Consider the following 20,257-nt stretch of genomic DNA (forward strand, 5'->3'; position numbering starts at 1 on the left):
ATTTTCCCTCTTTGGACACCCTGTCTTACTTTTCAGCAGTTTGTAGCAAGCAGGCACAAGGTTAAAAACGTATTAGCTACGGGAGGAGGGGATTCATTTTTCAATCTTCCCAAAAAAACAAAAAACAACTTTTTCTTCCTAAGTTTTTTTTCATCTGAGAAATTAAGCCCTGATAGACAAGTGATGTAAAGAAAGGAAAAAAAATGTACTTAAAAGTAAAATAATTTGAAAAATGGCTTCCACCTTTTTCACCTGTCTATCAGGGGATGTTTTCACAGATAAGTTTTTTCCAGAGGTTTTTTCATCTGTGAAAACATCCCTGAGAAAGATCCAGGCCAAAACAATCACTTGCGTCTCAGGATTGTTTTCACAGATGAAACAAACAAAGAAATGTTCCTCCTGACCCTCAGGGCTTCCGTAGCGACCCCCTCTGGATGAGGGTTTATAGAGTCGTCTCAGACTCACCGGAGGAGAGTTGTAGCGGATACACGGCGAGCTGCCACAGGAACAATCCGTCACTGTGTTGGAGGCGCTGGGGACCGGCACCGGACACGCTGAGGAGATAAACACACGATTACTCCTGTTCTCAAGTCGGACAACGAGAACATGTAGAACAGCACGTGACACCGCTGAGGAACGTGACCTTACACTTTTTAATGGTGGACGACGGCTCCATGAAGGGATGGCTGAAAAACGCATCTGCAGAGGGAAGTTTTTTAACAAACGTTAAGACACATCTCAGAGTATAAAACCAAACATCACATGCACTATGTTTATAGACATCAGCACTCACCAAAGTCCATCCTGTCTTTCTGATTCCTCTGCAGCAGCCCAAGCAAAAGGTCACTGAGCTGTGGGGAAGTCTCCCGCGGGATGCTGGGTAACGAGAGCATGGGAACGTTAATATCTTGTTTCTCTTATAGACTGCATGAAACAACAATCTGCTCGTCACACTGTGCCAGATGGATCTAACACAGACGTAGTCTCAGTGGACGACATCAGTCTTGGGAAATGAACCTGCATCCATCATCTGGGAATCATGACAAACTTCACAGCAATCCATCTGATATCTGTTGAGATATTTCAGTCTGGATGAAAGTGCGTCATTAACAGGTGACTTACATCGGTTGTAGATTCTTGTTCTTCTCGTAGAACATCCTCAGGTCTTGGGGACTATTGGCCTGAAGAGATTAACACAGAAATAAGAGTCTCAGCTTCACACATGTACAAACACATTGGTCTAAACTGGTTTGTTGTGCGCAGTATTAACCTGGAACGGCGGCTTGCCGACCAGACACTGGTAGATGACCGTCCCGATGCTCCACAGGTCAGCCTTGGCGTCGTAGTTCTGGGACATGATGACCTCCGGGGCCTGAGAGGTCACAGGTTAAGATCCACAGTGTTTAGAGTTATGCAACAAACTGCTGAGGAAGCTGAGGGGTAAAATTGAAAATGGCTGACATCAGCTGCAATTCTAGACAGGCAGCAGAAATGACACTGACCATGTACATGGGGGACCCGCACAGTGTGGCGGCCATCATGTTGCTCTGAAGGTACCGTGCAAAGCCAAAGTCAGCTGCAGGACAGAGGCATGAAACACACCAGTCAGTAAACAGGTTGTTATTATCACCACCAACACAGAGCAGTGTTGTCTGACAAACACTGGCAGCAGTGACTCGAGCATGAAACAGTCAAAACAATGTTAGGACAGTGACGGAGTCGCCAAAATAAGATGTTGTGTGTCAACAGTTTTCCACGTCTCTCACTCTTTATTTGGCCTCTGAATTCAAAAGTAAAACCACTTGCTGCTTAATAATTTTCAAATATATTTTGAGCCTCTGAAGCCCAAATTAACATGTTTTCATACCTTTGTGTTTTTCCTTATGAAGTTGTCATTTTTAAAAGAATCCGCACGACTGAGACTAATTATATGTGTCACTCAATATGCAACCGTTTAACACACCATCTGTGCAATATCACTTATCTGCTGATATTTTTTGTTATATTTAGTACAAAAGAAAAACAAAAGTTAGTGTGAATATGTGACTGGTTTCATCCTTCTGTCTGTTTTCTGTCACTACAGTAAACTCAGACCAACTTCTCCTCACTCTGACCTCAGAATAAAACTGCACTGTTCCCATTTAGTTTGGGTCTACAAGTAACTGACAGCCAAGCCTCTGAATCACACACTCTGATTGGCTGTGACGGCACTCACCGGAGCCAATAGGAGTGTCCGATTCAGTGTCGTGACTCTAGACGTCAGAAGCAAAGATGGCAGATTGATAAACGATGAGACCGTCCAGATCTTTTACAACTTTTCATCATAGTTTATCGACTGAAGTCGGTGACTCACACGGACAAACGGGCTCGTTGGAAAGCTCAGATTCTTTAGTTTAAGGTGAAAGAACAGCGTGTCTCTATCTGAAACCATTGCAGAGTAATGATGCTCTAAAGACAATGTGATATTTGGAAGCATATACGCTCAGATGCACTACACTGTTTTTATTTCAGCTGCAGGGAAATGCTTCATATGGTTTATTACAAAACCTTAGATACACGATCATATCAAATCTAGAAATTATAAATCCAAGCTTTCCAGTGACAATGGTTATGTGACTTTTTCTATCTGGTTCTTTTACCTATTTTGATGCGGATGCCGCTGATGTTGGACTTCTTGCGGCCCGTGTACGACAGCAGGATGTTCTGGGGTTTCAGGTCGCGGTGGATGATTCCTTTGCTGTTGAGGATGCGCATGGCTGCAGAGATCTGCTGCAGGAAAACCTTCAGCGTTTCTTCTCTCAGGGTCCCTTTAGCTACAAGAGGAGGGGCGATACAACTGATGAGTAACTGGTGTTTCCCTCTTTGCTCTATATTTATGCTCTGCGCAGCACTTCTTTCATTTATTATTTCAATCTTACTATTGTTATTATTATCACATCTCATTTTAAGGTAATGTTTTTAAAGTTTTCCATCTTCCATCAATGTTTTTAAATTGTTTATGTTCATTTTAATGTCTTGTCGTGTGAATCTCTTGGTGCATGTCTTTTCTTTGTTGTATGAAAAGTGCTGTACAAACAAAGTTTATTATTATTATCAATTTTATTCAGAAAAACAGCTCCCACATGAGGCAAGAGTCAAATCTAAATGCAATAAAAACATGCTTTAAATAAAACCGTCACGCTCCTTCATTAGGAAATACATTTCTACATTTCGATTAAAGCCAGTAATTAACAGTAATAATCCTGTGGTAAACAGAGTAATTTGAGGCAGTGAAGGTTTTATTCCCTGCAGTAGTGAAATAATCTGATCTGATGTGAGACTAAGAGGATTTCTTTCTCTCTCTCTCTGAGACCTGTTTCCTATCTGTACATGGAGAAGTTGCATCAACAGCAGTAGAATAATTCACAGGTGAGATCCTCTTATATAATGACATACAGTCGTTGGCTACGCTGCGTTCAAAGCCTTGTCAAACACCTTGTGAAACACAGAATCCCTCCACTGATAACGCCGCGGCCCCGGGGGATTAAAGGTCGAGATGGAGGATCCAGCTGAGTCTGAAAACTAATCCACACAACCACCTATGTCACTGTGGACCACCTCGCTCCAGACCGGTCTGACTGTGACCCACTGTAAACTGCAGGAGTGGGACAGGTGGGACAGGTGGGACGGGTGGGACAGGTGGGACGGGGGCCTTATGTAAAAGCACAGTGATAAGAGTTCCAGACACACAATCAGTGTCGTTATCTGAGAGACGTTCAGGAAACACAGATTCCACAAACTGTGAGACTCCAGGTGATGTGGCCTGATTCACACCTGTAACAGTCTGGCAGGTGTGTGTGGAGACACCTGACACACAGGTGGTTTTCAGTGCCAGATGTTTCCATGTCTGTCTTTCTGTAAACAGTGGATAGATGGAGAGATGGATACTTTCTTTATCCCCTAGGGGGAATTCAGGTGTCCCACAGCTCATTGTGATAATAATAATAATAATAATAACAATAATAACAGTTAATTATAAATAAACAATAATTAAGTTAGTCCACATCCTTTTGCTAATGCGGCTTTGACTATGACAGAGTAATGAAACTTTACAGGTGTGTAGCTCGGACCACATGTTTCAGGATGGGTGCTGTCTGGCTGAGTTAACACTGAGGGCGTCATGTAATAATGTAGTAATAACTACTGAGTAGTCATGGGTTGGATCGTCATCATGTTGATGTCACTGCTGCCGTGAACCTATCACAAGACGGTCTCTAGTTTTGTCTTTTTATTAGCTCAAAATACAAACAGAAAAGACAAAAGTTACCAAAAACTATTAATAATAAATCGGGAAACAAGTGAACTTTTCATTTCTTACTCTTCCAAACTGATTTAAACCTCTAAACTAACTATTTACCAGTCTACCCCCTTAACATCCCTGAACTCTGACTGCAGCACTGACAGAATAAAAGCACTAGCAGCTTTCATCAGAGGAGAAAACTAAATTATAAAAGCGACAGCAACACAAATATTGAAATAAAACAACATTTCTTTTCCTTCAGTTGGTCCCATGTTACAATATATTTATTATTATTCATTCATTATTCTGTTATCATCCTTATTTCTTCAGTGATCCATTTCTTTGTGTGTTGGTTCATAATTGTCTTCGTCGTGACCATAACATAACGAGAGAAAGAGATTTTTGTTGTTTGAAGGAAGTTTGTTTTGTCTCCATCTTCAGTTGCTAATGAGTGAAAATCTTAGTAGCAGATAGTTTTGCTCTGCACTCTGTAGTTTTAGGGATGATGGACTCTGGAGCTCAGGCCAGTGTCCTCGTCCCTGATCATATCTATATTTGTTTTTGTTAAGTGTTTGAATAAAACATTTTTATGTGTTTTTGTATTTTGTAATTTAAATAAATGTTTAAATTATAAAAACTGATGTTTTGTTTTTGTCATTTTTTTATGTTGTTTTTGTATAAATGTTAAATTTTTTTTTTTTTAAATGTGTTTTTGTCAGATTTTGTCTTGACTTTTTTTTAATAAATGTTTAAATTTAAAAAAAATTATGTGTTTTTCTAATTTTTAACTTTTTTTTTAAAGTTCGGTGTTTCGCTAGTGTTAGCATGCTACGCTACGTGACAGCCTTTGATGAAATCTATAAATTCTAGTCTCACAGGACCTGGAGGACGACACGTCAGCTTCATGTTCTTTGTTTTCACTCTTTGGTATTTGGATGTTGTGAATCATGTTCAACTGAACTTTCCATTCTGCATCATTTCATCTTACGCTGACTTGCTGCTGACCTTTGTTATGAACTATCACAATGATAAACAGTGTGCTGACTGGCTCTGAACTAGAGAAGGAACTCTTTGTACCAAGCTGCAGTCGTTCCCACACACACACATCCCCCACATCGAAAACATGGAGACACACACACACACACACACACACGATACAGACTTACATTATTCCTCAATCCATCACCCACAGATAATAAATGCCTAATCACACGCACACATTCATAACAGCTGCAGTCACATGGCGTTTCCTGGTCCGCAGTGTTAGTGACTAATCACAGATTAGCGTGATGCTTACCTTGCAGATAGTCGGCGAGATCACCTCCGTTACAGTACTGTGTGTGAGGAGAGACAGACACTATCAGCAGCAGTTACATTCAGGTTCATTAACGTCAAGCCCAGAGGCACATCCAGGTTTCAATGTGTATTTATTATCTGTGTGTGATGCATCATGGGTGTTTGTTGAATGTGTCTGCGCATATGTGAAATCCAAGCCCCAGACAAAAGCATTAATCATCAATTAATCTGCTGAACGGCTGCAGCTTCATCTGCTCGAGAGCAGTCAGTCCTCCAGAGGGAGAACGAGAACAGACGGACGAGGCTGCTGCGAACACACAGACTGAGGGCGGTGACCGCTTCGTTGTGACATCACAAAGTTCCAGAAGTCCTGACGGCTGGTTTTAAGGCTCAGTTTCTGAATACAGGCTGTGTGCATTTCTCTGTGGACTGAGGCTTTGATACTTTCACAGTATTAATATAGAAGCTAGAGCTGATCTATAATCACACTACACATGGACACACACCTTTACACTGGAGGAGATTTAAAGACTAGCTAACCATCATATCTCCTGGCTGTATGGGATCATTACAGTTTATCTGAGCCCGGTTCAAACTGTGTCTGCTACTGTATTTTGGCAGGAAGCTGCACTGAAGCCTCCAAGTCAAACATCGTCCTTCCTTTAAAACATTGTTCCAATAAACGGTGTTAATATGAGTCTTAGCTGTGTTCCCGCCTCTGGCTCAGCGCTCTCATCTCTTCATCACACTTTCATCTGATACTTCCACCAGTGTTTAAGTAGGACAAGCCTCTTCCAGCTCAGCAAAACACCAGGCATCAGCAGTGATTTAACCAGACTGAGGCTCACGCTTCTCAGTGCAGCCAGAGCAGAAGCACTGCAAGATTTATTCAAGCATTTGACAGCTGAATATTGACACTGAAACCGTAACGTACATATCAAATTAACGAAGCCCAGTGTAACAGCAGCTGATCCGGACGTACGAGGATTATTAACAGAGTAAACTGTGGAGCGGTCGCAACTCTGATCTAAAGCCAAGACTTTTGAGAAAACGGAGAAAAACATTCCTAGAAAACAAGAGGGGTTTAAATCTAGTGAATAACTTGAGGTTGTGTCGGTTTGTTTTCTGCTCCGCAGCCAGAGAGTCTGACAGTGTCGCAACACGAGCAGAGAAAAGGTGGGGACGATGCCGAGGTCATCAGCGGGCCGACGGAGGAAACGTGAAAGACAACAACAGAGGGGGGGGGGGGCGAGGACAGCGCAGCCAAAAGAGGAAGAACACGTGCTGACAGCTGTTACCGGGGGCAATGGACACATGTATAATAATTCATGTCATCTCTTTTATTACTTTTAATAAAGAAAAGCATCTAATGATACATAATTACAGTGAGAACAAACGACACACGAGAAGAGGATGTGAGCTGTGACTCAAACATCCAGACAGTCTCGTTTCTAAACTTACCTCCATCACCAGGAAAACAGAGTTGGGAGTTTCCTGGAACAGAAGAGACACAGAGTCAGTTACAGCAGACATTCATCCCGAGGCAGCTGTCAGCTCCACCTCGCAGCCCCGAGAAAACAGCCGCTGGATCTACGCCAAGGTACATAACACCAGCACGGGCTATTCACGACGACCCCGGCTTTCTCTGAGCACGTATTTTCAGTCACTCGTTGGAGTTAATACAGTTACATGCACACCACAGATCGAGCAGGAAATCTATTTTTAAAAGTGATCAAGATGTAAACAGTCGCAGCATTTGAGGAAATGATATTGAGGTTAATAGTTGAGGCCGTGTCAACTGCACGTGATTAGTGGATCACAATGTGATTCGTTCTACATGTGGCGTTCCTCTGACGATAGGTGCTGAGTTCACCACTGACCATGTTGTGAATCTTTGCTTTTAATAATAATAATAATAATAATAATAATAATAACAATATACTGTTGGTTTAAAGCAACATCCGGCCCCAAACGTCACTCATGGATTCACCATCTGTCTCTTAACTCCACCATCCATTTGGATCCATGTTTTTCCCATGGATGTGATCTTGTAGCGCGCAGTCAGACTGTGACAGGAAACACCTAAACAATGTTGCCCGGCAGCAACAACATAAAAGTTTCCATCGTTGCCTCATCACAGGGACAGGCCTTAATACCAGGAGAAAAACCTTTTTAAAGATCATTTCATTTTAAAACATTTCGACAAATTTACTATTTTGTGTTTTGTCTTATTCAATTACATCCTTTCATCAAAACTGTTCTGTTGTACAAATGATTTGTGGTCCACTTTCAACACCTTCGGCCCACAGGCTGGGATCCATCGATTTAGATAATTGATAATCAGCTGTCGTTTGATTTCCAATGATCAACACTAATGATGAAACTGAAACGAGCTTCAGGTTTCTTGTCCGTGTTTGGTCTCGTCGGCCATCTTGCACCAATTCAGTATATTTTTTTGGGCTTTATATGCCTTTATTTAATAGCACATTAGAAAGAGACAGGAAATGGGGAGGCAGAGAGGGGGAATGACATGCAGCCTGATGCAGGACTTGAACCGGGGTCGACTGCGGCGAGGACTGTGACCTCTACACACAGGGCGCCTGCTTAGACCACTACGCCACTTTAACAACGCTTTTTAAACTAATTAGTTCAAGGTACTAATGAGACACTGTGACTAAAATCCACTGCATCTACAGAACCAGCCAGGAAGTCAAACGACATCAAACTTTATTTTTAATGTCAGTTCACGTCACATGAAACCTGCAGCTCTTGTCTGAAGGGTGTTTGTGGTAATAGGTGTTTGCTTTCTGCGTAAATGAAGCTGCAGCAAAGTTTGTGTTTGACCAATCAGCATCAACTCTGCCCCAGTAATTCCTGTATTAACAAAAGGGCACAACCCCCAGAAGAGGGACTTTCTGGGACCAGGGACTAAATGTAGACGTTGATTCCTTTTGTTTAAACGCAGGTAAGGCACCGGTACCCCACTCTTCAGACTTCAGATGCTTCTTTTTGTTTTAATGGTGGCTGCCAAATGAACATAATGTAATGTAGTAAACTTCTCAAACACAGAATCCTGCAGCTCCTGTTTGACATCCAGTTGCACAACATGAGGAATGTTTCCCTCACAGAGCCAAACATCACTCTACATGTAGTATTTAATATATCAGGCATCAAACTAAGTGTTGGTATTTACACAAACTAAGATGTAGCTGAGGTTTTAGTGATTGAATTCCACCAAAAACAAGACTTCACGAGTTATCTGCGTGTACGTGGAATGAATCACTAATTATTAGAAGACAACAACAAAAGTAATCCAGTATTTCTCACAGTCTTCAAAACTTTCCAAACAAACAAAAGCTCTTTTTACAGCCCGTCGATGGCGGGAACCTTGTGCTTTTATTCCGCCTCGTTGTTGTTCTGGGTTTAAACCGGCAGCGGGGTCGTCACAGAGCCGGATCGACCTGGCATCATGGGACAGGTGCCGACGCTGTTGTGTTACACGTCACGCCTCTGATTTTCTGAACGCCGGCAGGTTCTCTGAATCACACACGGCAGGGCGGCAACATGGCGGCTTTGTTTGGTTCAGTATAAACAAGCAGACCCGGTGTAATGACGGGTCAGTAAACTGGGATCAGAGGCTAAACACTGGGGGAGCGGGACGTGAGCGCCGTGCCACTCACTGATAATGAGCTTGTTGGTTTGGTTGGTAAGTAGCTCAGTCTTTTCCAATCCTACACTGTGTTTTCTCCAACTGGGGCAGGTGGTGGTGGTGGGGGATGGGCCACCAGTATCCAGCCTGACTGTATGTGTGTGTGTGTGTGTGTGTGTGTGTGTGTGTTGTGGGGGTCGGGGGGATTACATAATGAGGGTGTATTCTACAATCTGGAAAAGAGGAGGGGGATGGGTTGAGGGGTCGAGTCACCATGAGACCAGGGGAGAGAGGGTAAGTGATCACTGTCACACACACACACACACACACACACACTCTCTACAGATCATTTCATCACAATCACAGAGAGTCTGAGAAACATGAATGTTGTTCCGTGTGTTTGGGCTCGTTCACACGGCGTCTCTGATGTTTTCCAGAGGGAACGGTCACACGTGCATGAACTTCCTTGGATGATACTGGCGCCCTGGCAGGTTGTTTAGACTTGTTTTTGTTTTTCCTTTCTCTTCTGTTAACTGCTGGTTGGAGGCTGTTGTGTGATGGTTGAACTTTGGACGCTCACTGATGGCCAGGCTTCAAACCCCCCCCCTCCCTCCCAGCTCAGAATATTCCAAAACAACTACGATATAAATAACTCCCCCGTCACACTCATGTAACGTTTAAAATCCAAAAGAGAGGATTTGATAATCCTGAGATATGAAAACAACTCGACACACCGGCAGTGGAAACAAACACAGAAACACTGAGCGCTGCCAGGAGTCAGCATGTGAGCCACAACAACCCGAGTCTGGTCAGTCGTTCACTTATTGCGTCACGCTCCAACTCCAGGAGTGCACAGTTATGTAACAATATAGGGTGTGTGTGTGTGTGTGTGTGTGTGTGTGTGCGTGTGCGTGTGCGTGTGTGTGTGTGTGTGTGTTTAGGAGAGGAGGGGGAGGGGAATGGATGCGAGCCAACATGCTTTTGTCACGCAAGCGACGAACATAATCCTGGGGGGGGGGGGAAACTAGTATCATTTAGGAATCAAGTCTGTGCTTTGACATAACGGCTGCACGCAACCACAGACGACAGAGTCAGCGAAGGCAACGTGTAAACATCAATCATGCACTGAGGACAAAAGGTCAGAGGACGGCTTGTTGGTTTTCAGAGTGACGGATGTTTGTTATTGTTCAGGTGGACAGATTAGGAACACATTCATAACACACACACACACACACACAAGTACAAAAACACACACACACACACACACACACACACACACACACACAAACACAAAAGTACAAAAACACCTTAAGTTTTCTACTTAAGGTTTAATTTCTCCTCAGCTGAGGCTGGTACTTAAGGGTGTAGCACAGGATCTCTTAAAAAGGTTTCCTTAGTTAAGGAAAAAAAGTTAAGGCATTTACAGCAGTAAAATTCTCCCGTTTCCATGGAGACTGTTGATTGGCAGCCATTAGGAACACTGTTCTTCATTTATCACCATAAACAAAGGTCACGCTGCAGTTAAGATAAAGTCTGAGGTTCCTTTAGCTTTTTCCTTAGTTTGGAAACTTTAAGGAGAAGACTTAAGGGTGTTTTGAGCAACTGTTTGTATTTTAAGGAAAACATAACTCAAACTAAGGGAAATCTTAAGGTGTTTTGTGCGACCGGCCCCTGACGCTGACTCAGTCGTCTTGGAAAGGAACAGAACATCCCATAAAAGAGCACGTGCCTGAAGTCAGGCCACGGCAATAAGCAACTTCCACACGAAGAAAGTGAAGAACAGAAATGAACAGTTCAGGCTCATAGAATCAACCATCTGATAATCACGGGACACGTGTCCTGAAGTGTGTTGAGCCGATCGAACATGTTAACCACCGGGTTCATGTTCCAGCGCCTCACTGAGCGTTTCCCTCTGATCTTACATTTCTGGAAAGCAAAGCTGTGTGAAGGAATGTGGACGGAGGCCAGCGAGGTTCACGCTGCAGGTTTTTCTAGGAAAACTCAAAAGTATCCAAGAACATGTACTGCCTCTTTCTTTCTTTTCAGCCCTCATCATGTCAGCCCTGCCTCAATGCCTTGTGTAATTAGGACACACACACACACACACACACACACACACACACACACACACACACACAGGCTGGGGCCCCTCTCCAGGCGAGAACACAATGTTCCTCACAATGTTTACCTTTTACACCGACTCTAATCTGCACCAGCTTCTATACAATCCTGTTCGTATTGTGCAAATAAGAAATCAGCTACACACTCAACATCACCACTTTATCTCTATATATATATATATATACATATATATATATATACAACACTTGTATTATTTGGTTTATTTGGACATTTTCGCAGCATTTGACAGAGGAGATTTTCCATTTCTGGCCACATTAGATTAGATGATGTTTTAATGTCGAATCAAAACACACACACACCTGCTGTTCTCTCTGTTGCCAGTTCACAGGAACCAAGCCGGTGAAGCTGAGCAGTGAGAGAGGAGAGAGAGCGAGCCTTGGCGCTCTGACACAGAACACCTTATAATTAGCCCCGTCTACCTCACGCTGCTGCGGCTTGTTTAACGTTAACGGCTCTGCTTTAAGACTGTCATTAACTGTCATTAAACGCAGCACAGCCCCACACAAAAACTACAGCACCAGGAATAAAGACCCGCAGTCTGTCACGGACGCCACGAGACTCCCACGTCCAGCTCTGCAGTCTTTTGTCAATGCACACATCTATTCTGAGCAGCAGGCAGGTAGCTGCTGCTTCAGCTGGTGATTCACGCCAGCGGCCCGAGGTTTTATACAACCTGTTTGTGTACACATTGTACTGTACAGTCGATATTTATGGTGTACATATTTGCAATGTATACATTTAGAATTTTCTATAATACTTATTCACATTTTTATTACATTCAACACATTGACAGATGTGTGTGTGACTGTTTTCCTTTGAGGTCTCAGTGTAGTGCGTCGGGTATTAACATATTATGTCATACAAATCAAACATACAAAAGGACATAAGGAATGTTTACTCAGTGTTCCCACCATCACAATGCAGCCCCACACACACACACACACACACACACACACACACACACACACACACACACACACACACACACACACACACACACACACACACACACACACACTCACACCAGCTGTGGTGTGAGTCTCAGAGTCAAGATTATAGTTCAGGACTGGGTTCAGGCTTGTAAACACAGAACAATACATAACTATTAAATCTGAGCCCTGGAGCAGCTGCTAATAAAACAAACAACGACAACCACCAAACTGCTTAAATATCTTTAACCTGCTTTGGTTTATTGTAATAATCCTACAGTGAAAACTCGCTGGTTATTTGGGTTGAACTTCTCCATCTGTCTGCTAGCATCCTGTTAGCTACCACTGATGCTACAGCACGCTAGCAGAGGCTGTGAAGTCATCCAGGTCAGTGTTAGCATGCTAACATGCTCACTTCCTGTCCACTAAATATTTAGTTTTGCTTGTAAAAATATTCAATTAGTCTGATCTCAGCAGCGAGTCGATCTTAAGTCTGACTCCACTCTGTCTAAGAAGCAGTCTGGACTTTACCTGCAGCTCAGTGTCATTACCTGCCCCACAGGTGAACCACTGCATCAGCAGCAGCACGCTTATCCAAGAGGTCAGAGACTCTGACCATCATCACCCTTTATGAGCCCTGCACTGAGACCTGCCCTTTCCACCTGCAGCCAGCACCTGTCAGCAGGTCAGTATCAGTATCCACCCGCAGTGTATACAACACACAGATCAGACAGGTCGTTATTATCACACTTTAAATAGGTAACCCACTTTCTGCAGGCAGCAGCAAGGACATCTGCAGACTGGTATCAGGGTCTGAATGTCAGCTGTGTTGCAGGTGTCAATCATTCTACTCTTTTAAACATAAGCTTTTTAAAACACACGGCTCATTTTTAATACACTGTAATTTAACTGTACCAGTTGTTCCCAGCTCATTTTAATGCATGTTTATAGCAGCAGGCACGGCAAGTGTAATCTTCAGAAGCCCTGAAAGGCAAGTTAATGTTTTTTGCCATGATCATTTCTCTAGGTTTTTGGGAGGGTTTTCTATTTAAAAAAAAAAAAAAAGTTATTTTATTTCTCGTATAATTTTTCTTTCTTTCGTCTCAGAAAAAATAAAAACTTAAAAAAAAGTTCCTGACCAATAAACATCACTTGCATCTCAGCGCTTGTTTTCACAGATGAATAAAGAAATGAGATAAAAAAGGTCTTAAAGTGACAGTAAGACATAGATCTCTGCTTTAATCAAAACTAGAGGCTAGACGTGATGAAACAGTTGCACCAACCAGCTCTGGTTACATTTCCTGTTCTGTTGGGTAAACCCAGTCATACAGCATGTGGTTCCAACAACAACAACAACAACAACAACAACAGCTGATGAGGCGAGGAAGAAGCCAACAGGAAGAAGTGATGACAAAGAGCAACAAGGGGAAAAAAAGAGAAAGGAAAAAGTGAGTTAAAAATACGACAGAAATAAGGAATGGAAACAACGACAAAGAGAGAAGGAGAAGTGTCGTGTTCAAGCTGGCTGCGATGCAACACACCAGAATATTACTGACAGACACCGCGGGAGGAAATGCACAGCATTACACTGGCCACCAACAGACAGATCAATACTGCAAAGCAGGGAGAGAGGAAGAGCCGGCGGGTCAGAGGCCTGAAGCTCAGAGAACAGAGGTGACACTGAGAAAACAGAGAGTGGATGAAGAAACTAACTCCAGCATCTCAGTGTCCGGCTGGATCCAGGACTCTGGTGCTTCATGGTCTAAGTTTTGGCCTGCAGCATTCAAAGTCTAATAAATATCATGTCAGCTAAAATATAATAATATCGCAGGTGTACTTTTATGCTTTAAAAAGTAACGGTTCACGCTTATTTGCTTTCCTGCAGAGTCAGATTAGACGATCACTGCAACATGAGAGTAACGTCCAGCAGCTGGTTAGCTTAGCTTAGCTTAGCATACAGACTGGAAACACACACACACACACACACACACACGTACACTCTCATTATGACTTGCACCATCTTTGGTACAATCTCTAATAACATATATATACACACACACACACACACACACACACACACACACACACACACACACTATAAATACTCATAGACTTTCTTGTTTAAATAAAAACAAATGAACATGTTCTTTAAGGTTATTATTTTTCTTTTTCAAAGTAAATCAAGAAACAAAAACAGCTGATTTAGTTGAATATGAAAATAAAGAACCAGATGTTTAAATCATTATTATACTGTGCGTTTCTTACAGTCTGGTCACTGAGGGAAGCTTCCCTGCCCGCTGAGTTATTATGACTGGGCTCCTCTGGCTGAGGTTATTACATCAGCAGGACTGAGTGGATGGAGGGATGAGGAGATGGGTGGAGAAGTGGGAGGGTGGATGGACTGATCAGAAGGGTCCTTGTGGGAGGACTGACGCAAACACAGGAAGTACCCACAACTATGTGGGAAGTGCTTCATCATCACCTCAACCGTTTCTACCTCACTGCCCATCCCGCCCTTTGTATCTCAATGGAAGATGTAAGGAGCTCTTACAGCCAGTTCTGGACATGATAACAAACATTTGAGGACTATTGTGACAGAGAAGAAGCTTTACAGATTCAGATCCAGTCATCGTCTTTTGTATGTTCACACGATGAGAAACATATTTAACAGGTCAACATGAATCCAATCATTTACCGCTGGCTGCATCTATTCAAAGAGTCTCTGTTCACCATAAAACTACAAACACTAACATCTGTTTCAGCTGCAAACCACGACATAAACGCAGCCTCTCACGACGCCCACCATCAGTCAGGAACAAGCAGCACATCTCTGTGTGCAGAAAACAACGAAACATCTCTAATGCCAGTAATGACAGGAAGCTCTGAAAAACACACAGATTCATATTCTGCCTCCGGCGACGCGTGTTTGTTTCCAAAAACACATTTCTTTAAAAATCCACGAGGGTGTGAAGGAGTACGAGCCAGGAATATGTGATCTGAGACTGAGCTGAGTGGATACTGAGTCCTGTATGTGTGACAGTGTTCAGACAGTGTGGCCTTTCACACTCAGCACAATGCACTCTTATCTACTAGGTCATACCTCATACTTTCACCAGGCCTCAAACACAACGTGGTGTGTTTGAGTGACGTAGTCTCGTAAAGTCTATTCTTAGAAATGAATGAAACTGCAGTTTTACATCCAGCTCTCCACAGCCTCAGTGTGCTTTTGATTTCGACGAATCACGCCGCATGATCACTGACTGACCACTTATTACAAAGCAGTGTGGGTCATCAGTCACATGACCACATAGGAGCAGTGTCTTATAAACATTAAAGAATAAAAAAATATTCTAAAGACTCGATACCAGAACAGTAACAGAAGTATCTGCAGGAGTTTATGTACTGCTGATTGGACAAGTGCATGAATAAGCAGGTGTTCAAGAGTTCCTAATAAAGTGCTCTTTAAGTGTATAACATTATATTATCATTAAACTTATTATAGACCACTTTGATGAAAATCAAGTATTTAATCTTGTTACCATCCATATTATGTTTCTTATATGATTAAAGAAATAATCAGTCAACACCACGACTGAGTGAACCGCAAATAAACGATAAAAGATGCTAACTGCGCTAACCGTTCTGAAGAGACGCTGACTAGACTAACTTAATTTTCTTTTCTTCTTCACTATTTATTTGTGAAAACCAAGTTAAATATGAATCAGAGCAGAGGATTTTTACAGAGTTTAAAACATGGAGGAACTTTAAAGCAGAAAAGATTAAAAAAAGAAAACTTACCTGGACGTCGTAAAGTGCCACAATGTTTTCATGCTGCAGCTCCTGAGTAAACACAGAAAAACAAGATTAGCAGGAGCTTTCCGTCTTCCTCAGCAGCTCCATTGATATCTCTGTCAGGGAGGTCGAGGCTCCACTGTCAGAGGTGCCGACTCACACAGGGTCAGTCATTCTTTAAGCACACACAGGAGATAAGTGAGAGGCAATTAACTGTGGCGCTGACCTTCAGGATTTTGATTTCCTTGCCAAGAAGAATCTGGGACTTGGACAGGTTCTTCTTATTGATGCACTTGATGGCCACCTCCCAGTCGGTCTTCTGTGGAGCACAGAGCAGGACAAGGATTCAAATCCAGTACATGTGTTTCATTCTGTGATCCTTTACAAACAATATCAAACAGCGTCTAATTCCAGTCTTTGGCACAGACATCAACCTGCTTCTTCTTATTTCCTACATTTACCAAACTGACAGTCATCAGCCACTACAGGAAGTGCACCAACTAGCTGTCAATTAAAGGAGACCATCTAGTCTTGCAGACGCAGCTGGGTCCAGCTTTCCCTCCGGAAACTGCTGAGTCGGGGTGGTGAACCAGCGGAGGTCTCATCCTGCCGTCAGTGAACTTAGCAGACAGCTTAACAGTTACATTTATTAAATATGAGCCATTAACAGAGGCGCAAACCAGGCAAATGTTTGGGGTCCCTGAAGCTGTAAAGGGCCCCGATGGCCCCTCATATTGGCACATTTTGCAATGGCAACTATAAAGCCCCTTAAACCCCCCCATAAAGACACTGTACAGTGAACTGCTGCAGCCCTAACGCTCCCTACGTGGGGCCCCTGATGATGAGTGATGTAGCTAGTGTCTAACATAGACTGCATGTGAGGCGTTCAGGGAACATTCGTAACTTATATCATCTAACAGTCTGCATGCGAGACGTTTAGGGAACATCCAGTTTGTGCTTTGTAAAATACCAGCTGTGCTCTTTTCCCCTGACGTTTAATGTTTTGTTTTACACATTTATTTTTCTGTAATTCTTATTTTACATGTGATTTTTTTCCAGACATGATGCATGTGGCATCCAATGGGTTTTCACCAGATTACCCAGCCCTTCTTTTTTAAAACAATGTGACATTTAAAAAAGACCAGAGCAGAATAAATGTGAGAGTGTGTGTGTGTGTGTGTGTGTGTGTGTGTGTGTGTGTGTGTATGTCCTAAAAGCCAAGCTCAATTGCCACAAGCTGCATTGTCAGCATCACTGTGTAAGAGATGGCTGGAAGGATGGAGGAAATTTTAGCTGTCCCAGTAACACCGGGTCTCTTGAGTTTCTTCTGCGCTGAATGACACGCTGAATGACGAGGCGCTCGGATGACAGCTCGAACAGCAGCCAGCCTACTTACACTAAAAGCTAAGAGAGGAGGGGGTTGGGGAGGTGGGGTATTCTTTCCCTGCACTGATATAATATTTCCAAATGAGCTCCTGGAGCGAGTATAAAAAGACTTCTGGAGCTCACGTGAGCTGGGCGGCCCTCAGGACATGCAAACACTCAACAGAAATAAACCCAGCAGAGTCCCAGACTGTTTCTGTGCCCTTGAGAAAAAACACACATACTGTACTGTGGTCAAATTAAGTCAACATGGAGAGTGAGACAGGAAGGAAAGGAAGGAATTCTGTGTATAAAAAGAACCGCTTTCCAAATGGATCTAGGTTAATAGGAGATGTTCTTGCTCTGCGGGTGCGCTCCGCCTGGAGGCTGACACGGCTAACCGAGCTGTATCCATCCCCAGCTCACTGACAACCCGCTCAGCCGAGTGCGACTGAGCTGCTGAACACAGAAAAAGTTAATAAATAAAAAGTGACCCCGCTGGCCGTCGTGTAACGCTGGGAGGTGAGAGGGAAGGAGGTGGCTCGGTGGAGCGCCACATGATTGGGGAGTTAAAGGGATTATTCGTGGGGTTGTGTGAGGTCGTCATGTATAGTCAGTGCGTTACCTGCAGTAGATTCAGTTTAGGAGTGAAGAAGTGTCTAAAACATGTTATTTTCTGCTGGCCCTGCCCACAGCAGCTCATCACTCTGCTAGTGTACCGGTGCTTATAACTGGCAGCGCACTGATCTGAAGCTACTGCAGGTAATGTACCAACTCTGCACGACTACCTCACACAACCCCACGTCAGATAACCCAAACTGTCCCTCTAAGCAGTGTGGAGTGAGGCGGGATCCTCTGCTCAGAGTCATTCTTCTGCACGCTCTCATTTTCCAGAATAAAGCGTGATCCCATTTATGAATCACAGCCGATTATGGAGGTGTGAGCAACACACAGAGAGATTAGCATCAGCAGCACTGCAGACTGACGCTGGAGCTGTTGTAACAGACAGTGAAGACTGAGAGCAGAGGACCGTGACACCAAAGGAGCATGAACATCATTATATATTAAATATTTTTTTATCACAGAAGAACCTGAAAAATGTTTGAATATGCTCGTCTAGAGACTGTGCATGTATGTGAACACATCAGAAAGAAAGGATGAAGTTTAACTTTGGAGTAACGTGAATAAGCTCCAGTGGAAAGGTACCTGCTGTCAATATAAAGACGGAGGGAAGCAGGAAAAAAAAGCAGAGACCAATATTTTTGTTTTAGCTCAGTATTTGTCTGGATGTTGCTGTGGCTGTTTTCTGTCCGGGCTGTATTTACACTGAAAGCTTTTTGTGTCATAACAAAAGAGCGCAGCCGGAGTTCAGGCATATTAACAGCACTTCTGGCCGATACTGTTTGAGGTTAGGTTGAGGTTTCATAAAAACAAAACAAATCATATAATACTGACATGCTTCACAATCACAACAGCTCCTTTTCTCTGATTACATCCCTTTAAACTGAACTATATTAATTGATGAATTGATAATGTATTTGGCAGATTGACTGACAGTGAAAATAAGTGTCAGCTGCAGCTTCACTGTGCATCATTTTACATTCCTGATGATTCACACTAGTGCTGCACAATTAAATCTCCAGCACCATCAGTGTTGTGGTGCTAGAGACGCCTCGACTTACAAATCATATTCTCCAGATGTAAAAGGGACAAAAATCACATCATCATCATCCTTACATTTCTTTCAGTAAAAAAGAAAATGAATAAAACTGATTCACACTGAACACATCTCACACACATGCTGTCCTGTGCTGCAACTTGTGTCTCTGAAAGCTGCACATGTTTATGAAGAGTTGCAGAAATCTGTGAGGATGTAAATTAATTAGATTTTGACATAAAACCTACATTATTAATTACAATTCCAGAATTTACTTTCTTTTTGTTTGGCAGCGGTTGTTAAATACTGAGAGACACGACTTTGAACACAAATAGCCGATTGTCCTGCCTCATCTCCACTGCATAACGACACCAGGCGGCTCTAACCTTCCTCTGGATCCAAGGTGGAAATAATCCTATAAATAGGCTAAATGGCATCATGCAGATGATAGGACTTAAACAGTAAATACATTGATCACATGCCAGCTCTGTTTTAATACGACAGGGTGGCAGCATGTGAGTTAGTGGATGCTCAAGCTGTGCACGTGTGACCCGGAGTGATTGTTTGCAGGTTGTAGATTCATGTAGAGGCAGATAGAAGCTGCAGCAGGGAGGGGGGGTGCTGTAATGTGGCTTTCATTGAGGAGTTCAGGACCATCTGTCTCACACCAGCGGCAATGGGGGCAACATGATGTCATCTCCTGCATCTAAACAAACCCACCATCTTAGCGTCCTGTGACAGAACCACACCATCAGTCAAACGTAATGAATTAATTTAATTTCTGAGCTTTACACTAATGAACTAACAGGTTCCAGTGCTTCAGTCTGAATGGAGCGTGTGCAGCTCTTACATAAGGAGAGCTTGTGTCCTTAAAACAGCACAAAAAGGGGGAAAACGCTGCAGCCGATCCTCCCTCCTCCTCCTGCCTCAGTACGTCAGCAAGTCATTCACTGCTGCCTGACTCCTGCGTTTCATGAATGAACCAAACCACATATATATAAATACACTTCCACAAACAACATCAGGCAGGTGGAATGACACTGAAATCACCTGTTACAGCAGGACTGTGCATTACATCAGCCTGGATGGAGATGATTGGTCATAAAAACAGCTGTAAATATTACCAACACCACCACACCCCCCCCCCCCCC

At 43.0% G+C, this 20,257-nt stretch overlaps 1 protein-coding gene across 2 annotated transcripts in view; it reads right to left on the reverse strand.

Annotated features, from left to right (window-relative positions):
* Positions 1-20,257, reverse strand: part of ulk2 (unc-51 like autophagy activating kinase 2) — a 40,085-nt gene that overhangs the window by 18,546 nt on the left and 1,282 nt on the right. For both annotated transcript variants that reach the window (XM_023420493.2, XM_023420494.2), the window contains exons 2-12: positions 16,314-16,406; positions 16,094-16,135; positions 7,037-7,069; positions 5,577-5,613; positions 2,640-2,813; positions 1,503-1,576; positions 1,271-1,372; positions 1,123-1,181; positions 794-876; positions 649-699; positions 466-554 (exon numbers count right to left, since the gene is read on the reverse strand). In XM_023420493.2, coding sequence (XP_023276261.1) covers positions 466-554; positions 649-699; positions 794-876; positions 1,123-1,181; positions 1,271-1,372; positions 1,503-1,576; positions 2,640-2,813; positions 5,577-5,613; positions 7,037-7,069; positions 16,094-16,135; positions 16,314-16,406 — 837 coding nt within the window. The remainder of the gene's footprint in view (positions 1-465; positions 555-648; positions 700-793; positions 877-1,122; positions 1,182-1,270; positions 1,373-1,502; positions 1,577-2,639; positions 2,814-5,576; positions 5,614-7,036; positions 7,070-16,093; positions 16,136-16,313; positions 16,407-20,257) is intronic.

This window comes from Seriola lalandi, unplaced genomic scaffold (assembly GCF_002814215.2).
Source record: "Seriola lalandi dorsalis isolate HSWRI2012SDOR001 ecotype SW California unplaced genomic scaffold, Sedor1 jcf7180002054646, whole genome shotgun sequence".
NCBI lineage: Eukaryota > Metazoa > Chordata > Actinopteri > Carangiformes > Carangidae > Seriola > Seriola lalandi.